Source organism: Monodon monoceros, unplaced genomic scaffold (genome assembly GCF_005190385.1).
Source record: "Monodon monoceros isolate NGI ecotype Baffin Bay Population unplaced genomic scaffold, NGI_Narwhal_1 Super_Scaffold_22, whole genome shotgun sequence".
Classification (NCBI taxonomy): Eukaryota; Metazoa; Chordata; class Mammalia; order Artiodactyla; family Monodontidae; genus Monodon; species Monodon monoceros.
The window spans coordinates 36,686,427-36,711,083 of NW_021703779.1; the positions used below are offsets into that span (position 1 = coordinate 36,686,427).

Genomic DNA, 24,657 nt, shown 5'->3' on the forward strand with positions numbered 1-24,657 from the left:
GGTGCAGGTCCCGTCCCTATCCTTTTGTCTCTGTTTATTCTTTTTTCTTTTGCCCTACCCAGGTACGTGGGGAGTTTCTTGCCTTTTGGGAGGTCTGAGGTCTTCTGCCAGCATTCAGTAGGTGTTCTGTAGGAGTTGTTCCACGTGTAGATGTATTTCTGATGTATCTGTGGGGAGGAAGGTGATCTCCATGTCTTACTCTTCCGCCATCTTCCAAAAGTTTATATTTTTAAGGGATCAAATCTTTCAGTTGCTTTGTGACTTCTTCTGTATAAACTTAAAAAGTTACTGTCTTCCAGAGTTTTACTGACTAGTTAATTCTGTATTCTTTTCATTTTCTATCATTTCATCAAAGAGTTCTTTGTCTAAAACTCATTTTGGTGTATGGTGTCTTAATTGTCTTAGCTTTGGAACAGATTAAAATCTGGAAGAGCTACTCATCCCTCCTTGACTCTTTTCCCTAGTATTTCCTTTAATTAAAATTAAAATTAGGAAAAAAAAAACCCCACTGTTTATTCTTCTAGATGAATAGTCATTTTGTAAAGGTCCAACATTTTTGTTTGGATTTTGATTTGGTGCTGTATTAAATTTCCACCTTAATTTGGAAAACAATGATGCCATTAAAATACTTAGCTTTTCCACCCGGAAACATTTCTCTGTTTATCCAAGTCTTTTACATTCTCGGTGCATGTTTGAGGTCTTTTCATATAAATCCCATGGATTTTGTTGGTTTTTAAAAACCTTTTGCAGTGGAGAATGGCATCTACTTTTACCATTAAATTTTTCTAACTTTATTGCTAATATATAAGAATAGCATTGAGTGATTTTGTACCTGCTTCTTATTAACTTGAATGGATCGCCAGTTGTTCTCATTGGTACTTCAAGATATATGACGATATGATTAGCAAATATGCACAATTTTGTCTCATCTTTTCCAACGCTGATACTTCTTTGCTCTGTTTCTGGGTGGTGCTTTAAAAACAATATTAAATAATCATGGCAGGAGGAGAATATTTTAGTATGTGTGTTTAGTATGTGTTTCGTATGCGCCCCCTCACTGTATTAAAAATACAGATATATAGAGGTATATTTCCTTGGAAAAATACTAGCCTGGCAGAGATACACAGAAGTGTTTATAGCAGTTGTCTCCAAGTGGCAGAATCTGCTTGAATGTCTCCTTTTTGTTTTATCCATATTTTCTAATCATTCTATGAAGATCATGTGTTATTTAGATAATTTAAAAGATAATGGCAATTGTAATGCCTTTGTTGTGTCACCTTTGGGTGGATTATGTTGGCTGTGGGTTGAAATTGCTGTTTATCTGCTGAGGATATTTTCTATCTTATTTGTAAGAGTTTTTGTTTTTAAACTAGAAGTGGGGGCTGAATTTTGTGAAATGTTTTTTTGGCAGCTGTGAAGGCGATCGTATGATTTTTCTCTTTTCTTTTTTGAAACTGAGGTATATTTTACATACAGTAGAATGCACAGATCCTAGGTTCGATGTGTCTGGCACATACCCATGTAACCACCACCCCAAGTAAGAAATAGAACATTTCCACCACCCTAGAAAGTTCTAGGGGAAATCCTGTGGTAAGCTGTTGATTTGTGTGGGACCAACCTGTGAGTGGGCTCGATTTCCCCATCTCCAGCCTCAGTTTAACATCTCGAGGGCCTGGAGCTTTGTCTCCCCCTCTCCTGAGACGTGAAGAGGGAACAGCAGACGCTTGAAGCGTTTAATGATCTAGCCTAAGAATGAGTCTCTGGCCAAACCGTTTCTGGGCACCACTCACTGAAATGTGAGGGTGGGGGAGGAGCGTGGAGAGCAGGCCAGCGGGTGCAGGATGCTCGGCACCGCCTTGACCATGGGGTTTCACAGCAGGCCCTGTGGCCTGTGTGTTCATTCCTGGAGAAAGTCAGACGCTACCTTGGGTTACTAGCTGCACTATTGCATTGTCCTTTAAGGGGGCTTGGTACTCTCAGGGTACTCAAGGTCACTTCTCTCGGTGACCTTGAACTCATGGTCACTGTCTACTACCCTGTACCAATATCGCTGCGTTCTTGTTGCAGATTCCCAGGCTCTGCTGCAGCAGGTCACGGAATGATACCAAGTGTTATTTATTCAGCTTATTACTGTAAAGTGGGAAAAATATAGAAATACATGTTTCTAGTCATTTCCAATGACATGTTGGATGTGTCTTCAATGCCCTGAAGTGCAGAAAATAAGCTTAATGGTAGCATTATGCTTTCGGTTGTCTGTACATCTAGGGTAAGAAGTCTGCAGAAAGATGACTTGGGATTCCCTGAATCAGAAGGCCAGAGGCTCAATTTCTTGTGTCTGAATGTGACCTAAACTCTTCTATGTATTTTTGATAGGGTGAGGTTTACTTGACTAAAGTAAATAATCGCTCCTGTTTATGTTTCCTTAATATGCGTCTTCTTAAAGTGAGCAGTTAGAGAAAAAAAAATGGGGTGAGCCGTGCGAGCACATTCAGGCTGGGGTATTTCTAGGGGTGTCGGCACTGGACACATGCAACTGTGGGTTTCTGAAGCCACCATGGTTCTGTATTTGGGCAGAGCCTGGGCCCAGGGCCGGGAAGGAAGTGTGTAAACTAGGTCACTGAGGCACGCGAGGGGCGACGTCTCAGACCACAGACCAGAGGCCAAAGCCAATCACCCAACACTAAGGGCAGCAGCCTTCCTCCTGAGGCTTTCTATGCAAATGTCAAGCAAGGGACAGCCTTTCCATGCTGGGTGCCTACACCACTCAAATCAATTTGGATGTCTGTTCCCAGGAGCTGTCAAACTTGGATTTTGTTTTTAAAAAACTGAAGCTATTTAAAATCTGCATCCAAATGCAAGTAGTTGAGCTTGAACTGCTTTCAGAATGCAATCTGGACAGCCAGGCTGACGACCCGGGCTGCCAGGGTGGACACTGGAGCCGGGAAGTGATCCTCCGGTGGTTTGTTCCCAAGCTGTTTGGCCTGCAATCTGAGGAGACAACTACCTTTTCGTGTTTTATACATTTTATTCATACATTTCTCCAACTTTGAAATGACAAAAGCCCAATTCTATGGTTTCCCATTACACAGCATCCTACAGGTATGTATATTCTACAAAGAATACTATGGAGTTTCTCTTCCTCCCCTGGCACACGAGAGATAACTGATTAGGGTTCTGTCGACTTGTCCTGTACCGGCAGTGCACCAGCGTTCTGGTTGATCTGGCGACAGGGCAAAGGGATCAGGGTGGGAGGGCGTGTGCTAAGGCATGTAAATAGATACACACAGAGAGAAAGAAAAGCGGGGCATTTACAAAGAATCCGAAACTTTCCGATCCCCTCACCTCCTGGGTGTCAGAGGACACCTCCTGCACAAACGCTCTTGCACGCTAAGGCTTCGCTGTACCCTTCAAATACTTACAATTGGATACGGTGAAATATACAACAACCGTTAACATCGCTCTCTTTTTATCACTGAGACAATACTTCAAAACCTTTTATAAAAAGGCAATTATACATACAGAAAAAAACAAACAAAAACACATTGGCAAAACTTTATGCAAAACAACCCCAGAACTGAGCTTGAACGGCGACGCATCTGCCTGGCAATTAAACATGATGCTGTGGCCTCCACACGTGAGGATCGTGTGGCCTTCGCATCAGCCCCGGGGCCTGCTGCCCCCATAGCCTCCCACCGCCTGCACGGGCGCCATCCAGGGACACAGCAGAGACCGAAAATCGATTTCTCCAATTCTTGGTCTCTTGAAAATGAAAATAATAGCTGGGGCCACACACTGTGGAGGAACACCTATTTCTACCCCCAAGCAGAACTCCTTTGAAGAGACTGCATGGCCTCTGGGTCCCAAGATGGTCACCCCCAGGGCTCTATTGGCGAGACCACTGGCACGTTCCTTTGGTCACGTGCGGGAGAGAAGGGAAGGAACACAGAAATGGCAGTGAAGCTCCAAGTTTCTGCGCATACATAGATAGCGAATTGTGCTTGGGGCCAGAAACGAGGTCTCCTGTGCCAAACACCTCTTCCCAATTTCTTTTGCTCGGTCCATTTGCACAGGGTCAAGAGAGTTGATGGTTAGTGAGGGGTGGTGGGAGCTCTGGATTTTCTATCTTCCCCCATGAAGAGATAAGACTTGGCAATGCCTGGCCTAGAGATGGTGCGGCCTTCCTCCTTCTATGGGCCAGGTCTGCCCACCTTCTGCAGCCCAAGAGTAGCAGAGAAAAGACCAGATAAAGGGATGTGGACTGGTGAACATACTCTTTTTGTCCCTTTCTCCCACTTCCTGGACGCATGTCACACCTACACTTCACTCACTAAGCTGGAAAACCTGAGACTCCCAATAGCTCCAAGTTTAAGGCAAACTGATAACTGGGTGTGGGCAAAGCCAACCAAGCCTTGAGCCTTACAGGCAACGTCCTGTAACTGAAGACACCAAATGTAGAGGGAGACCTTACTTCTAAAGGGGTAAAAAGTGGGAAATTTCTACCAAATGAAACGATTTATGAGTCAAGCTTGTAGCCCCTCTGCAAGCTGCAGTGAGAAGCAAAAGAGCTTTCTAAGAGGAGAATTAATCAGAGGCACAGAACAAGAGAAAGAATGCTCGGGGACCTTGGTATCATAACCCCTTGTAAAGAGGATGGAATTAGGAGGCTGTGTCCAGTTCTGGAAAAACAAGCCCCTCCCCCCCAACACACACATACACACACGTGCGCGCGCACGCACACACACCAGTTTGATGATAGGAAATAAGCAGGAGGGGTGAGGATGAGAAGGGGCTTGTTTGGAATGCTGATTGCAAGTTGCCTTCTCCTCTTTCCAAGGAGACAGCGTGGGAGGTGTTAAAATTAAGAATTTATTAATCAAGAAATGTTCTTGCTAGCTTTAGTGGCACGTTCTCTTTGCCCCAAGAGATTGACCTGAAATGAAGAAAAGGATATCAGTGGGAGACAAGAGCGTTTGTTTTGGGCTGCCTGTCCTTAAGGGGCAGTGTCCACGCTGGGCATCTCCACCTCTGTTTCCCCAAGGGTGGCTCAACTGACTACACTTTTTCAAGGAATGAACTCAAAGCCTTAACGAACAGATTAACTACAAGTGATTTAAAAACAAACCAAAAAACCTCATCTGCAGTAATGAGATCAAAGGTTTTAAAAAAATAAATGTAGCATGGAGTCCAGGCCTGGCGGGCTGGCCCCAGCGGTGGGAGATGAAATGGACCCCGGGGAAGGGAGCATGTGCTGACCCTTTTGTGCGGTGAGGGCTTTGCAGCATCTTCTGACATCCCACTACCAATGGGACGGGCTCAGAAGATGCCTTCTGAATGCAAATTGCAAGAAGTAGGTCACCCATTTCTTTTCCTCTCTGAGCAAATATTTTAAACCATCTCACTTGACAGGAGTTACACTTAATTGCATTTAAAAAAGCTACCATATTATCTTGACACTGGGAAGCTTCCTGAATTAAATTGACATTTTCCTTTTTAGTGTTAGAATGGAACATGCTGCGTGTGCAAAGTAATTAACCGTTTTATGATTAGAAGTTCAGGACATTCTTTTTAATAGATAATTTGACATATGAAAAACACCCCATTTCTTGCTGCGGGCAATGGGGTTGGAAAGAGAGCCCTTAGAACATGGCTCAATTGATCAGTGCTAAGATTTAATAATCTAATCATTCGCTCTGTTCTTTTAAAGGAAAAAATTGATTTTGTTGATGGAATGGAAACAGTAAAGCAGCTTTTAGCAATTTTCTGATTGCTTAGTGGACAACTGTAATGGAGGTGCAGCAGCAATGTACCGAAATTACTCTGGATTCAGAAATTTAAGTATTTTCTGCTAGGTCAAAAAGACACTGCTTGAGAGAAGACGTGTATTAGTGGAAGGGAACAGACGACCTCTGAGAAGTTAGAATGAGTTCTGGGTGCAGGAATTTTGCCACCCGCACAATGGTGAGAATGCCACCTGTCTGTGTGCTTCTCTGAGGACGCATAAAGTGTTGGAGGAGAGAGGATGAGTGCTACAGTGCTTCTCAATCCTGGGGCCAGACATTTACACTGGCATTGCTTTTCTCTTCCTCTGCATGACCCACCTTCATCAGCATGGTGGGTGGCTTAAGACAGGCATCGTCGAGCATCTCTGGAGATTTGGTCTCAGAGGACAAGTGGGGTTTCTACCAGAGGGAGGGAGCTTCTGTTCTCAGGTGTTAGTTGTATTCTTCTTTGTGCTTCACTGGAAAAGAGGTAGAGCGGGCAGTTTCACACTGAGAAGAGCCCGGATTGTGACCAGTACCATCACGGGAATGACTGCCTGGCCTTGGCATCAGGTAGATTTAAATCAGTCCTAACACAGCCCTAATCAGCTCTTGGGGTTTCTCCCTCCATCCACGGTGTCTCTGGTTTGTTGGTTTGGTCACCCTGCTGTGGGTCCCAACAGAAGCAGTTTACTCAGCACTTTGTAAGTTGTATACTCATCTGGTTACCCACAAAGGACAACATCAGAGAAAAAATCAGCATTGTTTAATAAGAGTAGGTGGGAGGGGAGGGTGACACCCTAAAAAGAGTATACAAATGCATTCTCGGCGTGGTCCTTCATAGAGGAGCTGTTCCGCTCAGAACACATCCTGCACATCCTGCCAGGGCACAAAGCAATGAGGCCATCTAACCGACAAGAAGCAAACTTGATGGTATATTTTTCAAGGATCTCAGGTTAATAGAACCACTTCACACCCTGACAGACACTCTCATGAAAAACCTTCCACTGACCTCTGGCAAAGAGTCAGAAGACCCACCCCCGCAGCCTGAATCTCCTGTATTGGAAGAATGTGACCTCACGGAAGGGTGATGAGATGGTTAATGTCTCTAAAGCAACAAGGACATGATTCTCCTGTGCCAAGGGATATAGCAAGAGGAAGGAGAAAGCACAGGTGCACATTAGTGGCCCTTGGGTGCAGAGTATTTTGTTGTCCTGCTAACTGATAGTCATTCCTGGGCCTTTGATGTTTCAGTGAGCATCTAATGGATTATAAAATCTAAAAGATCATCACCTTGTAAACCTGAACAAATCTATAATGAAATGAAGGACCCAAAGGCATTTAATTATTGAACACATAAAAGGAAGTATATTTAAAAAAAAATTGGTCAAACTGTCCTGTTAGTTATCATTTTAAAGGAATTTACAGGGCTGTTATAGATTATTCTTTTGGAATAATTCAGTTTATAGCAAATGCCTAAACTGGTTTCTTCATTGCACAGTATATTCTCTTAAAATGGGTGCTTTAAAACAATTACATACATATTAAAAATCCTCATTTCTTTGCTTAATTAAAACGTTAATACTCTCAGACAACACAGATCTGAAATGGTGAAACCAGCAATTCCCCCTCCCACCTTACAACAAATTAAATTGAGACAAAATTACAAACACATTTCACTACATGATTGATTATTATTAATAAAAATCAGTTTCTTTTTGTTTGTTTTTTATAAAGTTGCCCGAAATGCAAGGGATGTGCATAGGTTTACAACTTAGTCATAATAGCATTTTATTCTTATTCCCCTGGGTGTGCCCCGTGAACGGAATGTACTTTGCTGTAGATTACAGATTGTTTTGTCCAACACAGACACACCGACAGCATAAACGCTCGCGACTGTCCACATGCATTAAGAGTCAAGACCCAACTTCAAATCTCTAAAAGGTTTACAGGGTGCTTCAAAGAGACAGTATCACATTATCTGGATGTTACATAAAGGACTTAAAAAAAATACTGTTCTAAAAAAAAAAAAAGGAAAAAAAAGGCCTTTAAAAATTTATGAGTTTTGTAATCACTAGACTGATTATTTCAAATAAATAAAGGAAAGAAAGATATTCCAATCCATAAAATCAGACTCTAAAAAGAATGTAGTGTTCCAACCCCAGTCAAGGTAACAGAATCATTGTTTATTATTATTAAAATAGATTATAGAAAGCAGCATCTATTTTGTGCAGTTTTTAGGGGCCTTGGAAATAAAAAGCTATGATTTCCAAAAATATAACATTCCAAAGGATTGAATAATACATACATTTAAAGATACATTTTATTAAAGTTTAGGAGAACTGATTAAAAAAGATACTGTCTCTTTAAATTAGTGTGTAATTGTTTTTCTCCTCCTATCTATTCGGACATGACAATAATTATAAATGTAGGTCACACTACAACTAGGTAGTCTCTAGGGACCACGACCTGCTGACACAAGGCCGATAACAGAGGCTTTTCCATGTATGAGGTGGCTCCCAGTTATGCGGCAGATATCTGGGGAGAGGCCTAATAGACCCAGGAGACCGGGACCCACTGCGGGGCTGTGCACACGAGCTCCACGGCTTCCTCCAGATGTCTGATTGTCTCATCGATTTCATTGTTGATAATTGTGAGATCGAAGTAGTGTGCATATGTTCTCTGTAAGATGTCAGACTCCTTCTGCAGACGCTGAAGAGATTCATCCTAAATGGTGATGGGATGGAGGTAGGGATGGGTGTGGGAGGAGGGAAAAGCAAAGAGAAAAGTCAGCCGGATTTTTTTCTCATGTCACATTTCTGTCCGTCCCAATGTCAGAAACAGTCAGGGCCAGACCTTTATGTGCCACATCTGGGCGTGAGGCCAAGCCCGCTTCGTGACAGAGGAGATGACGGTCCCCGGGATGGCAGGGTCACAGAACTATGGCTTGCAACCACGACTGCTCACCATGCAACAGGGGGCTCCACGCCAAACCGGACGGACCAGAGGAAACAGACACTCTTCAGCAAACACATCACCCCACCCCGGCCAAGCAGTGTCTGCCCTGGGGTCAGTGGGGACAGACTATCAGAGTCGAGCCGCTCTGTCCTCATTCCTCTGACCCAGGCCCGCCTCCCCTCAAGCCACTCTCCTGTTTGGCGGGGGGTGGGGGGGCTTCAGAGGACGGACGAGGTCAGAGCCCTCCATCCCCTTCCCTTGGTCCTCTGCACTTGCTTGCGCCAGGCCCCAGAGCCCATCTGTGTTTGCGCCAAGAAGCCCCTGCCTCTGGACAACAAATTAAGTTGTATTTTTCTCTATTCTACTTAGAGGTTCAATATGTTCCAGGAATTCAGTTACATATAATGGCCCTCACTCAACAGCAGTGGATGCCAGAGGCAAAGCTTTTTGGATGTTACAAATAATGGATGAAATAAGGCCATTTCCCAGATACAACAGCAGCTGGCATCCGATGAATCCCCTCTCATTGGTCTGCACTGGAAATGGCCAAATATCACTGTTCATAAGTACTTACATCTCTCATGGAAACAACTCTGAAGGAAAAGCAGCTACTGAACTCTTCGCGGCAGTTAAAGGCTTTCCCTCAACTCCTGCAGCGCACTACAAAGAGCCTCAGGATGGCAGTTCTTTCAAGATGGGGATCTCTTAAGGGCCACCAGAAAGTCTGCCTCTGCATCTTCACGGGTCAGATCTTGTTATGCTGAACTTTTAATGGGCAAGTTCAAATTTGAAACCAGGAAACTTTGTAAGTCAAAGTAACCGACTAGATAGCTGAGCTGTTGGGTGGAGTCTGAAATATATATACATATACACACACATATATATATATATATACACACACACACACACACACACACACACACAATTAAATACCTGTTTATTTGATTAGTATCTCTCTCCCCAACTAGAGCTCAAACTTGCCTTGCTGTGCCCAGCACTTGGCATTGTGGCTTATACATAGTGCTTAATAAATGTTACTGAAAGAACAAGCACTTGGCTAATACTGGCCATTATACGATTTGATGAGTGTTAAATCTATAGTCAAGAGACAGAGAAAGTCTACTAGGAAATGGGGGCCCATGATGACAGAGACAGATCTCCAGAGAAACTAAAAGGTGCGGTGCCTTCAGGGACTTGGGAGCTGTTGGCACCCACTGCTGGCTTAGGAGCCCTCCTCTTCTCGGAGGCCCATCTGTTCGTAAGAGACTCTTCCTGATGAACCTCGGCCTGTGGGTGCAGCCCTCTGGCAAGGGGATTCGAGGTGAAATAATAACACTCGATTCCATCACAGCACCACAGTGGGGATGACAGACACCAGAAAAGTTGGGGACTCAATCTTTTCTATCAGGACACTCTGAAATGAGAGTGTCCTAACCTGCTTTGTCATCTACCGGAATTTCAAAGCAGGACGTGGCATGCTTTGAATGTTAGGTGTTAACTACTTCAGTGTAGATAAGACCTCAGTTAATCATCACCTTCTAAGGTCATATCAACACACTTTCTGCTTGCACTTAAAAAGCATAGTATTTTCACTGTGGCTTTACAATAAACACAAAGCAAAAGCCCCATTTTAGGAAACATGCATTCACCCAAAGACAGGAGTGCTTCCTACCAGTATGAGAAGGAGCAATTCCTACCACGTCACTCTCCGGGCTAGGGGATTCTATTGGAATATACAGTCCTGGGTGGGCTTCAAGAACCACTAGCAGAGTTTATAATTTGCTCAGAAAGCTGGGCTGATGAAAACATTCAAGAAAATTTATGGCTGAGAGCATCAAATTTTTAATGCAGTTCTCGTCACACACAAAAAAATAAAGCTCCCTCTTAAGGATCTTATAAGATGAAGCCATGTTTGTCAGTTTCTTCCTCTACAACAGCTTGTCTGCAGGCTTGACTTACACGTGAGCAGGGTTTAACTCAGTGAAAACAAAATGCCTTTATTCTAACAGCAAAAGCAAGGATTTGTGGGAACAAAATGTCTACATTCTAAATCTATGAAAGGAGACGAGGCTGTATTTCATCACCTCCTAGCTGGTACTTACAGGCAATTTTCTGCACCATTTTGGCAGCTATGGAAAATTAGTAAAAGGGCAGGAAAATAGGCAAAAACAAAAACAAAGATGATAATTCAAGAAAAATACATGGTAACCAAAGGATAAGAGCTAACCACAATGTGGCGTTTCAAACATGTTTGTGTATTAAATAAGATGGAGAAGTAGAATTTACCAAGGAATACATCTTTTGCAAATGAAATGGCGAAAAATGACTGAAAAATGTGAGTGACATAGAAATCTAGTTCTTTAATCTTCCTTAAATCTAGATATTTAATTTTCCTTAAAGTGAAAATCTCCAAGCCTTGATTTTACTGTCATAAGCTGGGGTGAGTCTAGGCCACCGTTAACTGAACAGTGCCAAGAGCGTCCTGGTGATTTCTAGACCCTGCAGAAGTGATGGCCTTCAGGAAAACTTTGTGTAGAGTTTCCTCTTAAGAACGACCCTACAGCAGATAAGCAGCAATATACTCACCAGACACTCCATAACTACCTTCTTATCTGCCCAGCAATAGAAGGCTGTGTAAGCCAGCCTGGTTCTAGATGGTGCTGCCGACCCTCGCGGGCACCATCTCCGTGGCGGCTGCTGACTTAAGTAGGCCTGAGAGGGGACAGAGCTCATTTCCAGGTTTGGTAGTCTCCAGCGGCCTGGGTAGAGATTCTGCACGGGTTCCACTCCGGAGGCTGCCTGGGGGAGTCTGGGCAGCCCAGCCAAGGAGGTGGATGCCTTATAGTTCTCCCCAGGCAAGGCAATTCTTGGCCCAGAGCTCTCAGCACAGTCGCTATCAGGGGAGGAGGGGCTGGTAGCCCCGCAGGGCAGGAGCAGACCCATGGATAAGGCCATGGATAAGGCCCCCAGGGCGCGGACTGCACTGGAGACTAAAGCTGGCATTTGCCTAATGATTCTGATCTCAGAAGAACCACACCTCTCTGTGGTGTGTAATTCCTACTCCTGAAAGAGGACCTCAAGCTCTGGAAATCTTACTGGCCAGCATGGAAAACAAAGCAGAGCTTCATTTAGTTGTCTTAATGAGATAGGGCTTTGCTCTGGAATGCACAACACAAATGCATCCTTACTCGGGGGGAATGCTATTAGAGGAAAAACTGATTAATTCTTACCTCATTCAAACCTGGAGTGATAGTTGGTGCGGCAATAAAAACAACAAAAGGAGCAAACTCTGCAGTTCTCAGGACCTTCAGTGCCTGTGTTTAAAAAAAAAAAAAAAAAGAAAACTGAGACTTAAAAGGAGAAATAACTAATGCAACATTCAGATGAGTTCACAGAAAATTATACAACTGGAAAAGCCCTTGATTCAAATTTTTGGCAAGATATTAAATTTACCAACTTTATAAATAACTTATATTACTTCTTTTCATCCAAAGGATGGAAAATAGCCACTGGCAAATAAAAGCTGACAAACTGGACGTTTTTCTTATGAATCTCATGAATCAATCCGACTTATTTTTCTTCAGAAAAGTGAACACTGATTATGTTGGTTAATGTTCATTTAAACCTGGTTATTAATTGTAGCCTGAATTTTAATTCCTAGGAAATGCATTTTGGGGTAGACTCAGACCAGCAGGGTGGCTTCAGCACTTATCCAGAGTGCACTACACCACATTTCAAATTTCAGATTGCTCATGAGGAGAGCAAATCATGGCCACTGTGACCGCGAGGGCTGTGTTCGCACTGACATAGGCCTTCTGAGTTGTCCTGAGGAAAGCCCTCTCCTCTGTGGGACTCATAGGGATGGCACACTCTGTCCAGGGATGGAGCCTGGAGCCACTATAGAAGCCGTATGGCTGTGGGCAATTTGTAGGCCCATGAGAAGATGCCGCATACAAGGGAGAGGGACCTCTGAGGCCCCTTTCAGTTCCATTCCAAGGTATCAGAAACCTCTAACTGCAAGCTACTAGTTTGCACAGACATACTGCAAAGCCAGTATCTGATGCTGTGGGAGTTGATTCTGATAAGGGGTTGCTGCTTCTGCTGCTCCCCTAGGACAGGACACCCCCAACCCCGCAACAAAACCCAACATAGGCACACAGTTCACAAATGACTGACATGTAATTAATTCGTATGCGTCAGGGGTAAATATTTTGCTGTCCTTTATATAAGAATTTAACATGTCTATTCTGTTAGCCACATAGTTTGCTTTGTAAATAGCCTTTCAATTGTTTGCTTTGCCCTATTCCTCCCTCTTGTGTCTGGTTTGCTGTAGTAGCAGTTTGGGTGCCCTGCCTCCAGTTTTGCTGCTTTCCAATCCTACTAAACCCTGCCACTAGAACAGTCTTTTGGAAATGCAAATCCCATTCCATCACACCTCCACTCCAAGCCCTTCAGGAGCTCCTTCTTGGCCTTGGGATAAAATGTACCCTCCTGAGCATAAATGTCAGATCCCTGCCTCATGAGCTGGCCCACGCTTACCTTTCTGTCTCTTCCCTTCCAATGGACTGGACCCGCCGAAGTATTTTCAGTTCCAGAAAGGGCCAGCCTTTGTCTTCCTACTCCCTCCGCCTGGACGTTCCATCCCCTCATCCCCCTCCCCACTTTCCCTATTGCTTGGCTGAGTGTTCTTTCTTCTGGAAAGTCCTTTATGAGCTCTGAGCCGAGTCAGGCGCCCTGCCGGTATGCTCCTGACACACCCACACTTAGGCACCTGTAGTGCCCGCCACCCTGGAAATGCAAGTGCCTGAATGCTGGCGGCTAAGCTTCCTGAGGGCAGGGGCTGCGTCTTGTTCAGTTGTCCTCCTCATGCCCCAGATGGCACCTGGCAGAAATAGTCTTTTGATCAAACAAAAATGTAAAAGCAGTACATATAATTCACACAAAGTCTATTTTGCCTTTTGAGGCAGGTTTGACTAGAGGGCACTGTGCTTTCATGGCTGAAGAGAATCTCTTGGCCTCTATGAATATAAAGGCATGTAAGAGGCAAATTGGTTGGTAAAGGTTTTGACTTTCCTGTTTAGTGCAAGATTCACTTTTCCTAGGATTATGTTTCTGAATTTTATTTTTTTACTTATTTATTTTTATTGGACTATACTTGCTTTACAATGTTGTCAGTTTCTGCCACACAGTGAAGTGAATCAGCTATATGTATACACACATCCCCTCCCCTTTCCCACATCCCACCCAACTAGGCCATCACAGAGCACCGAGCTGAGGTCCCTGTGCCATACAGCAGGTTCCCACTAGCTATCTGTTTTACACATGGTAGTGTATTTATGTCAAACCTAATCGCCCAGTTCATCCCACCCTCCCCCGCCACCATGTCCACACATCTGTTCTCTACGTCTGCCTTTCTATTCCTGCCCTGCAAATAGGTTCATCTGTAACGTTTTTCTAGATTCCACATATATGCGTTAATATACGATATTTGTTTTTCTCTTTCTGACTTACTTCACTCTGACAGACTCTAGGTCCCTCCACATCTCTACGAATGACCCAATTTCGTTTCTTTTTATGGCTGAGTAATATTCCATTGTATATATGTGCCACATCTTTCTTTATCCATTCATCTGTTGATGGACACTTAGGTTGCTTCCATGTCCTGGCTATTGTAAATAGTGCTGCAATGAACATTGTGGTACATGACTCTTTTTGAATTATGGTTTTCTCAGGGTATACGACCAGTAGGGGGAGTGCTGGGCCGTATGGTAGTTCTATTTTTAGCTTTTTAAGGAACCTCCATGCTGTTCTCCATAGTGGCTATATCCATTTACATTCCCACCAACAGTGCAAGAGGGTTCCCTTTTCTCCACACCCTCTCCAGCATTTATTGTTTGTAGATATTTTGATGATGGCCATTCTGACTGGTGTGAGATGATACCTCATTGTAGTTTTGATTTGCATTTCTCTAATGATTAGTGATGTTGAGCATCCTTTCATGTGTTTGTTGGCAGTCTGTATGTCTTCTTTGGAGAAATGTCTGTTTAGGTCTTCTGCCCATTTTTGGATTGGGTTGTTTGATTTTTTTGATATTGAGCTGCATGAGCTGCTTGTAAATTCTGGAGATTAATCCTTTGTCCGTTGATTCGTTTGCAAATATTTTCTCCCATTCTGAGGGTTGTCTTTTCCTCTTGTTTAGTTACAGTTTCTCCTTGTGGGGTAAGAGAGCCTGGCACATTGTTTTACCTGCCCTCAAACTGCTTTAATTGTGAAAGTCACAGGCTCAGATTCCCCATGGGAGAGCTCTTCAAGCTTCTATATGTTCATTTTTGAAAGAGGCAATTGGCATTTCCTTGCAAATCCTTTTGTGACTGAAGATTTTAGCAAGGAACAACCATCATGAAAAACTCTGTATATAGCTCAATCGAGCTTAACAGTGATCTTCACTTAGAACTGTCCTTTTTGTGAATATTATTTTGGGCCTTTTTCTATCCTTCCTGTGCTCATAATTCAGGTGACTCCAGGGTCAGTTGAGACATAAGGTTTCCTCATCATCCCACATCCACCCAGAGCCACCTTCTGGGCAACTTAGATGGGGAAAAAAAAAGTCCTAAGGCACAGTCCCTACCCTTGCTTCCATCGCTGAAGCTACTCTGAGTGCCAGATGGAAGTCCACACAGCCACAACCCACGGATGAAGTCGAGAATGCCACCCCAGTCGTGAAATGGTCTTTTCTCCACTCAATGACTGCAGCCTGACAGCCACCCAATTGTCTGAGTATTTTCAGTTCTAGCCTGCTATTCTATTCTACACCAGAAAACACACGACTCGGCAACCGTTAGCTCCCTGCGGATTACCCTTCTCTGCACGGCATTCACACCCTTAGTTTTTATCCACGAAAACACGAAGGTCATTCTGCACCTACTGCATGAGACTGTCCAGGAAGACTGTACTCACCACACCACCAAATGCCTCTTATGTCTAAGAATCAGGTTATGTTCTTTTAGTAATTAACTCCAAGGAAAGAACTGACATACTTCTATTAGATGAGAATTATGTGATCCGTGACATTCTCCTCTTTGTACTGGTTGCCAGGAAGTTCAGAGCCAAATTTCACGTTTATCACAGTAACTAACTACAGTAGTCTCTGTGGTTAGTACTGAATATATTTGCTTCCTCCTCCTTTTCATGGCTTTGAGTTTCTCTCCTATATTATTGTACTTTCAAAGATTATAAGATGCCTAGAATCCTGACTGAGATGTTCTTGCCTAGTCTCCCTCTTATCTTCAGCAGAGTCACCACACATGTCCTCATTTTTTTCTCGAAGGCCTCTGTCCCCATACTCTGCTCTACTTATGGGTCTCAAGTGGGGGCCAGTTTTTTTGGTGTGTGTGTGCATGTGCAGACTCAGCTTGCCTGAAGTTCAGGAACAGGAAATGAAATTGCTTCACAAGGATTCCCCTCCCTCAGGCCACTAATAGGTAGGCTTTAAGATGATCTCTAAAACCTCTTCCTTTTTGACTTTTAAGATGAGACACAAATTTGTTAATATTTACAGGCAAATATCTCTTTCTGAATCCCAGAGAGGGGAGAGAGAGTCTAGAAAGATCACTGAAAATACACTGGGTTCAAACAGCCAAAGAAGCATTAATTTAACATTTAAAGTTCTCTTTTGGAGATAAATTGATTTAATGGCTCATCTATGGCCAATAATTGTCAGGTTACTACCCTCAAGGAATAAAAACTCATTTGACCAAGTATCTAAGAAGCAGACATCTTTAAGACTTATCTGTTTTTTTGCAAAATTAAAAAGGGCAAGCATCTGAGTCATTTTGCACAAAGGTCTAAGGGCTTAAGGAAGAACACAGTGACCCCAGAAACAATCTTAAGAGAGCCAACTGACTTCACAAAACAGCCTCTAGCTCAAAACATGGCTGTTGTTTCCAAGCACAGATTCCTAACCAGACTGTACCTACCCCTTGATGACAACCTTTCCCTCTGGGGGCAGAAGCAAAGCCACAAATATTCTGCTACTGTCAACTCTTTAATGCTGCAAATGGACAAATCAGAATAAAATTAAAATCTAAAACTGTTTTGATTACACACTGGAGCTATTATAGTTCCAGCTTTAGGGACATAGATTATTTTCTGAGCCATGGCTTTATGAGAAGTCAGCTCTATAGCTTTCCTCAGGTTTGACCGCCTTACAGATTTTTCTAAATGTTAAAATAAAGATTTAAATTGTACTACTACATACATACAAGGCACACCAACTTAAGGATTAAACAGGGTTAACTCTTCTACGATGGTACAGTGAAAGGAGTCTAAGATTTACTGTAAAAACAAAACAAAAACCCCCAAATCCAAACCAAGACTGTTCAAGTGAAAATTACGTTAAGCCTTGGTTTCTTCATCCTCAAAAGTAGATACTGATGTCTCTAGCTCGGTGTTACAAGGATTAGGTAAGGAGTACTAATGCTTGGCAAAATAGAGGAACACAATCTATTCTCATTATTTTAAAAGAAGCCAGGTTACTCATTTTCTTCTGGTTTAAGTCTTTAGGATAGTCCCTTAGGTTTAAAGTCGAACCACAACATCTTATACAGTATAATTAGACATGTGTTTGGTTTGGACTCAACTATCTAAAATTAATTAAGACGGCACAAACTAAATGAGCTGGCCCTGCCCGGCGCCACCCGCCCTGCGCCTATCCCCAGCCTGAGGCTCAGCCCCCTTCGCCCGTGTCCATCACTCTGTGCGGAAATGCCGCCAGCACGTCAGACAAGCTGCCTTACAAAGTCGATGACATCAGCCTGGCCGCCTGGGGATGCAAGGCCCTGGACCTTGCAGAGAATGAGATGCCGGGCCTGACGTGCATGTGGGAGATGTACTCGGCCTCCAAACCACTGAAGGGCGCCCTCACTGCCGGCTGCCTGCACATGACCGTGGAGACAGCTGTCCTCATTGGGACCCTCGTTGCCCTGGGTGCTGAGGTGCGGTGGTCCAGCTGCAGTATCTTCTCCACCCAGGACCATGCAGCAGCTACCACTGCCAAGGCTGGCATTCCAGTGTACGCCTGGAAGGGTGAAACGGACGAGGAGTATCTGGTGCACTGAGCAGACGCTGTACTTCAAGGACGGGCCCCTCAACATGATTCTGGACGATGGTGGTGACCTCACCAACCTCATCCACACCAAGTACCCACAGCTCCTTGTCAGGCATCCGATGCAGCTCCGGAGAGACCACAACGGGGGTCTACAACCTGTATAAGATGGGCCCGCGTCATCATCACGGAGACTGACCCCATCAACGCGCTTCAGGCTGCCATGGAGGGCTATGACGTGACCATCATGGATGAGGCCTGTCAGGAGGGCAACATCTTTGTCACCACCACGGGCTGTATCGACATCATCCTCGGCCGGCACTTTGAAGAGATGAAAGATGACGCCATTGTGTGGAACATCGGACACTTTGACGTGGAGACTGATGTCAAGTGGCTGAATGAGAACGCTGTGGAGAAGGTGAATATCAAGCCCCAGGTGGACCGCTACTTGTTGAAGAACGGGCACTGCATCATCCTTCTGGCCGAGGGCCGGCTGGTCAACCTGGGCTGCGCCATGGGCCACCCCAGCTTCGTGATGAGCAACTCCTTCACCAACCAGGTGCTGGTGCAGATTGAGCTGTGGACCCACCCAGACAAGTACCCTGTCGGGGTCCACTTTCTGCCCAAGAAGTTGGATGAAGCAGTGGCTGAAGCCCACCTGGGCAAGCTGAATGTGAAGCTGACTGAGAAGCAGGCCCAGTACCTGGGCATGTCCCGTGATGGCCCCTTCAAACCTGATCACTACCGCTATTGAGAACCAGGCCTGCCCTTTGCCTTCCAGCTGCTGTCCTTGCCTGGGTCGCACCTCTCCTCCCCAAGAACAAATGGCACCACCTTTGAGACTGGTTTGATAATGTTCCCCATCAACTCCCTGGGGCTAGTCACTTAGTCTTTGGCCTCTGCTGCATCCCTCATACTGTTCCAAGTGTGGCAGGGGGAATTGAGAAGTCCCTCCTCAAGCCCTGGTCATGATAGAGGTACATGGGAGTTACCCACAGGGAACCATGAGCTCAGGGGTTTTGGAACTGCTCACTCAGTCAGTCCTTCCTTAGGCTGGAAGTTGGCGGTGGTAATCACAAAGCCCACGCACTTTACCATCCAGGCCCTCACTTGGCCTATGGACTTTCTACCCATGTTCTTGGTTTACAGGCTCGTCGGTTCCTCAGCCCATGAGAGATGAGAAGGAGCTATGTCAAAGGGTGTGGAGGAACTGCCGGCAATTGAATGCTCCTGAGAGCCCGGCTTAGTGCTTGGCATTCTCTTAAACCTCAGAACCATGAGGTTGGTACTTTTAGTCCCTATTTCACAGGGGTTGGAATATATTGTTAAGGGATAGCCAAGAAAGGACGAGAGAAGTGATAGCCAGAGGTTGAGAGGGGCCAAAGAAACGTAAAAGCACATTGTAACTTGATGGTTCCCATCACAACTCTGGGTCAAAAAGAGATTAATTTGGTTTATAATGTCAAAAGAGAGCAAGAAGGTGGGTTAATAAAAATTTTGGTGCCTAAAAAAAAAAAAAAAATGAGCTGAATCCCAGTGTTAGGTGGGGCTTTCTATGGTCCACACAGAGTGGGAGTGGTGTCAGCAATGGGAGGGTTTTTAAAAATGCCACATGGGGGGCTCCCCCGGTGGCACAGTGGTTGAGAATCTGCCTGCCAATGCAGGGGACACGGGTTCGAGCCCTGGCCTGGGAAGATCCCACATGCCGCGGAGCAACTGGGCCCGTGAGCCACAACTACTGAGCCTGTGCGTCTGGAGCCTGTGCCCCGCAACAAGAGAGGCCGCGACAGTGAAAGGCCCGTGCACCGCGATGAAGAGTGGCCCCCCGCTCGCCGCAACTAGAGAAAGCCCTTGCACAGAAATGAAGACCCAACACAGCCAAAAAAAGCCACATGGCACTTCTGTCATAGACAGTTTTTGATGAACACTGAGGAAGGAATTTCACCCTTACCAGCTTGCCTTATTTGTATTCTTAGCTCATGTCACAATGCTTAGAATATAGCAAGTACTTAATACACGCTGGTTGAGGCAAACTGTCTGAGGTACAGTACAGCAGGTAATCAAATGGGCCAGGATGGGAAAAGGTCCTAAGGAGAGAGCCTCCCTGGAGCAACGAGGACCTGCCTGACAGCAAGTTGGTCATGGCCACGGGCATCTTGAAGGCAGGGTGTGGGCCTTGTCCAGCCTGGGGAGAAAGTGGGCCGAAGGCAGAGAAGCCCAAGCGGTGCAGGGCCTGTGGGCACCTGCAGCTGGACCGCTGGATGCAGTGGCCGGTGTGAGAGCAGGACTAGGCCTGGGAGCACTGGGCAGGAGAGCCTGGGACCAGAGTGGTCAAGCAGACCAACTAGAGGAGCAGGATCCGGGTGATACCTGACCCCAGGGCCACGGGCCCTAAGAGGCTCAGGCAGAGAACAGGATCCCTATCTCTCCCAAGAGATCACGGTTCTGAGGAGGGGACAGAGGAAGCAGGCGAGAAGAATGCAGTGAGCCCTCCAGCAGACAGGAAGCAGGGAAAACGCCCAGGCCGGGCCGAGGGGTGTTCTGGTGCCCAGTGCCACACGTGAAAGTGACTGCTGTGGGCAGCCTGATAAGGCTGAGAGAAGTATCTCCCGCTCAGCAGTGCAGAGCAGTGCATGGCTGGGCTGGGCTGGGCTGGGCATGGGGAGAGCTGGACGCCAGGAATGGGGCAGCAGCAGCAATAGCGGCGGTGGTGGCGGCAGCAGGTGAGGCAGAAAGCCCTGGAAAGTGGACTGAGGTAATGCAGAGGGGGTCTGAGGAGCCCCGCAGCCAGCATACTGCTAGAGACATTGCTACCAGCAGAAAACGACGTTCAGGTGAAGACCAGTGTGGAACCCAAGGAGAGGATGTCGAAGACCAGGACCAGGGTTGAGACTTTTCCTCTAGCCACCCCTGGCCAGAAGATTTTTCCAATCCCTAGTAAGGAGGGATTAGTAGTTAAACAAAAATCAGTCTGCATTACACATCATATATTTAGTTCTATAAAGATCCAGGTTCATTGTTAAGTAAACTGTATAGTGTTCACCCTAATGTTGCTTTCCTCCCCAGCCCCTTAACCAGATTCCAAGTTCAAGAACCCCATCAGGTGCTGTGACATGGAAATGGGTGAAGCCACTGGCCCTGATGTTAGGATCTTGGAGCCAAGTAACTGAGCCATCAGGCCCCAAGTCACACAGACCCTGGCTAAGCCGGTTCCATCCTCCCTTCGGGGATGGCTAGGAGACCAAGTTTCATACAGTGGCCCTTGAACAGGGATCTTCCCTGCCTGGGGTAGCCAGGTAGGCCCCCTGATGAAATGGAGCCTGCTTGAGGGGAGCTGGTCTACCATTTCAGCAGGTGGTATACTGATTCTATTTGTAAGTGATAAGGGATTTTTGGTACAGGTTGGTCTTAGAAACGGGAGGCCTGGGAGTCACACGGGCATCCACAAGCCTCTCTGGTAACCTGCCCTGATGTCTACAACTCCCAAATCCTTCCTACTGGGCTTTGAGTCCCACTTCTTCTTAGGTTGTCCTCAGAGATGAAAAATAGCTTGTTAGCATTTTTGATGTAAGGCCTTTGGCTTTCTCCTTTTCAAGTTTAACAATTTCTATTGCTTCTAGTGTAGGACGTATCTGCAGATCATCTAATCGTCTCTGCGTCTAGCTCTGACTCCTCTCCAAGTTCTCCATATGCCTCCTAGTTTTAGCTCAGGGCCAGGCATTGTCCCTCAGTAAAGATATGGCAGAGGCTAAGAACCACCACGGGTCTCTATCCCTGCTCTGCCTGGCATCCCCCGGGGCTCGCTCATGCTTGCATTCATAAAGCTGGTGCTGTATTTCGGACCCAGGCCCCAGGATCAGAATTTCTTGCTGGCGATTAACGTAAGATGCTGGCAGAGACTCTGATGGTCTAGCGTGAGCTGTACCAAGAGAGGAAAGGTGGCTGCTGTGTTAAAGCGCCAGAGTCTCATCCTGAGTCAGACTCCTGTAGGATTTCTGGCAGGCACAGACCCGACTGGGCACTTTATTGAGCTTCTGAGTATACCGAATCTCATAAGAGAACAGTCTCTACTTCTTAAATACACTGTGTGTGCCCTGAGTGCAACGATTAGTCAGCTTGCATTCTAGACGGTTAACTCATGGTGCCTTCATTGCCGATACTTTCCTGTAGCTTACTATTAAATTATTATGTGACCTGTGATGTTCTGATGCCATTTTTCATTTCAGAACCTGAGCTTAGCATGCAGGCAGGACGACAGGGTGCCAGGGTTGGCTAGGCATTACCTGAGGCTCCACGTCCAGTATTGCGATCAGCCCTTGCTCATGGATCTTCCGGATGGTCTCCAGTTTTGTCCCGTACATTGCATCCTCGTGGCTGCCATACTCCAGGTACTCGTTATTAGAGATGTCTTGCATCATTTGGTCATGAGATACAAAGTAATAATTCTTTCCATTTTCTTCATCTTTCTTTGGAGGTCTGGTGGTGTCTGCAAAGTTACATGTCAGGAGAGGTTTAAAAGGCTGAGCTTATGAGCTGATGCTCCCAATGGACCTACCCAGACTCAATCTCCTCTTAAAAGCTATGGATTCTGTAGTATATCTCATGCCCTGTTCCCACCCCCAGTAGCTTTGTAGAACTAAATTCTAGAAGTCGTATTTGTTTATGTGACATCGGACCACAGTAGTTGGTTAGTTGTTTGGTTTGGTGGATCTTTCTGTGTTTAGGTGAGATCTATTTCATCCCTTCATGGGTCACCACAGGGGAAAGACACTAAATGACCCAGGGTTAACATAACTCACTCTATGCCTTAATGCAGTTAGGTCTTAAGAGAAGGAAACAAGAAGAATTAAAAAAAATGGAAAACCACATACGGTTATTTAAATTTAAGTAAATTAAAATTAAATAAAATTAAAAATTCAGTTCCTCAGTCTCACTAGCCACATTTCAGGGGTTCAGTACCCACATGTGGCTAATGGCTACTGTACTGGACAGTGCAGATATCTAATGCTGTCATTTATGAGAGAACGTTCTATTGAACAGTGCTGGTATACAGCATCATGCAAAAGGAGAATGTCAGGATACAGCAGAAGGGATACCATATTGAAAATATAATGACCATAGCCAGATATGGCCATAATAGTTAGGAAAGACCTAAAGCAGGAATTGGCAAACTAGGGCCTGTAGGCCAAATACGGCCCACTGTCTGTTCTTGTAAATAAAGTTTTACTGGAAAAGAGCCATGCTCATTTGTTTACATATTGTCTGTGGCTGCTTTCACAATGGCAGAGTTGAGCAGTTGTGTCAGAGACCATATGGCCTTCAAATCCTCAAGTATTTGCTGTTTAGTCCTTTACAGAAAAGGTTTGCTGACCCCTGACCTAAGCGAGTGTATACTAAAATATCTGCCAATAAGTCCTAGTTCTGTGGGATACTAATAGGACCAGGATTCTGCAAAACACACTTTAGGAAATGTTTTTCTAGACAAGCCAGGAACAGCAGTTTTAGTTTTCTTTCTCCCTTTGCTTCTTTCCTTTTTTGAGCAAGAACAAATTCATGCTATTCTTTGTTGTACATGAGTCCAAACCCAGGGGGAGTTTCCCCTCTCCTGCCCCAACTAGACTGTAGAACTGCCAAGTGCTCATGGACATCAAAATGTGGATGTTTTAAAGAAGAACCCTTTCTCCAGGCACATGAAAAGCTGAAGAAACAGCATACTATGTTGATGCTGTCCTATCTTCAGTCATTTCGGTAGGTAAACATATGCTATGTATACACCCAGGGTCAAATATTACAGCAAGTAGACATGACTGGGGTCAGCAATAACACACTTTAAAACCAAGCTAGTTAATTGGCCATTTAATAACATGGAAGTTCAATTGCTTACGTGATCAAGAAGAAACTAAATGTTAGTGAAGCTTGCTGTATTCATGATCTAGTCATAAGGAGAATTAAAAGAACATTTTAAAGCGTTTTACTAGAAAACTCCAGTGGTACCAACTGAAAGAATATTTGATGAATTTCTTTTTTGAGTAAATCAGACAGGGTTCTGGGATGAGAGTGGTCTTATGAAGCCTCACAGCTCTCTGGGATGTAGAGAAAACAGTAAATGGTGCTGACATGGCATTGGAAGGCCCTACAGGATGGAGCCAATCTTCCCATTTTTTCGTATTGCTCTTTTTCCCGACCAGTGATTGAACCCGGGCCCTCGGCAGTTGAAAGCGCAGAGTCCTAACCACTGGACCGCCAGGGAATTCACGCTCCTGTTGCTCTTAAAAATCATTCTCCTTTAGCTCTTCCCACCCCGAACAAAGCTCTAACTGCTAAAAAGCTTTTGGGATTCAAATTTTAAACTTTAGAATAATAATAATAATAAAAAATAAAATAAAATGATGGTAGCAAGATGGCTATTATCTATCCAGTATCTGCTAAGTGTTCATATGATCTCAAATCCTCTTTATTTTCCTGGAATCACTTCATTTTGTAGTTGAGGAAACAAAGAGGACAAGAGGTTAAGGATAAGATATAGAAAATAAGGGGAATAAAAATATTACAGATTTAAAATTCTTTACAATAAACAGTGGATAGCACACTGGGTTTTAAAAGTGATAAAAGTCAAGAATTTAGGTACAGATTAAGGAAAATATTGTTATATCAAAGAAAATTATACTATCATTAAAACCTATTTTTCTGAAGAATAATTCATCTGGGTAACATTTATGGCATATTGTTGGAAAAATTAGGTTACAAATAGACTGAACGAGCTCAGTCTTGTTAAACGACAACAATGATAACACACACACACACACACACACACACACACACACACACACACACACA

General features: G+C 44.7%; 1 protein-coding gene across 8 annotated transcripts in view; it reads right to left on the reverse strand.

Moving 5' to 3' along the window:
• Positions 1–7,104: 7,104 nt before the first annotated feature.
• CASK (calcium/calmodulin dependent serine protein kinase) overlaps positions 7,105–24,657 on the reverse strand; it is a 386,526-nt gene continuing 368,973 nt past the window's right edge. For 6 of the 8 annotated variants that reach the window (XM_029240363.1, XM_029240356.1, XM_029240362.1 and 3 more), the window contains 3 exons: positions 22,104–22,306; positions 11,948–12,031; positions 7,107–8,486 (listed from right to left, as the gene is read on the reverse strand). In XM_029240363.1, the coding sequence (XP_029096196.1) occupies positions 8,310–8,486; positions 11,948–12,031; positions 22,104–22,306 (464 nt within the window). In that variant the 3' untranslated portion in view covers positions 7,107–8,309. Of the gene's footprint in view, positions 8,487–11,947; positions 12,032–22,103; positions 22,307–24,657 lie in introns of all 8 variants that reach the window. The other 2 variants (XM_029240361.1, XM_029240358.1) reach the window with 2 other exon arrangements.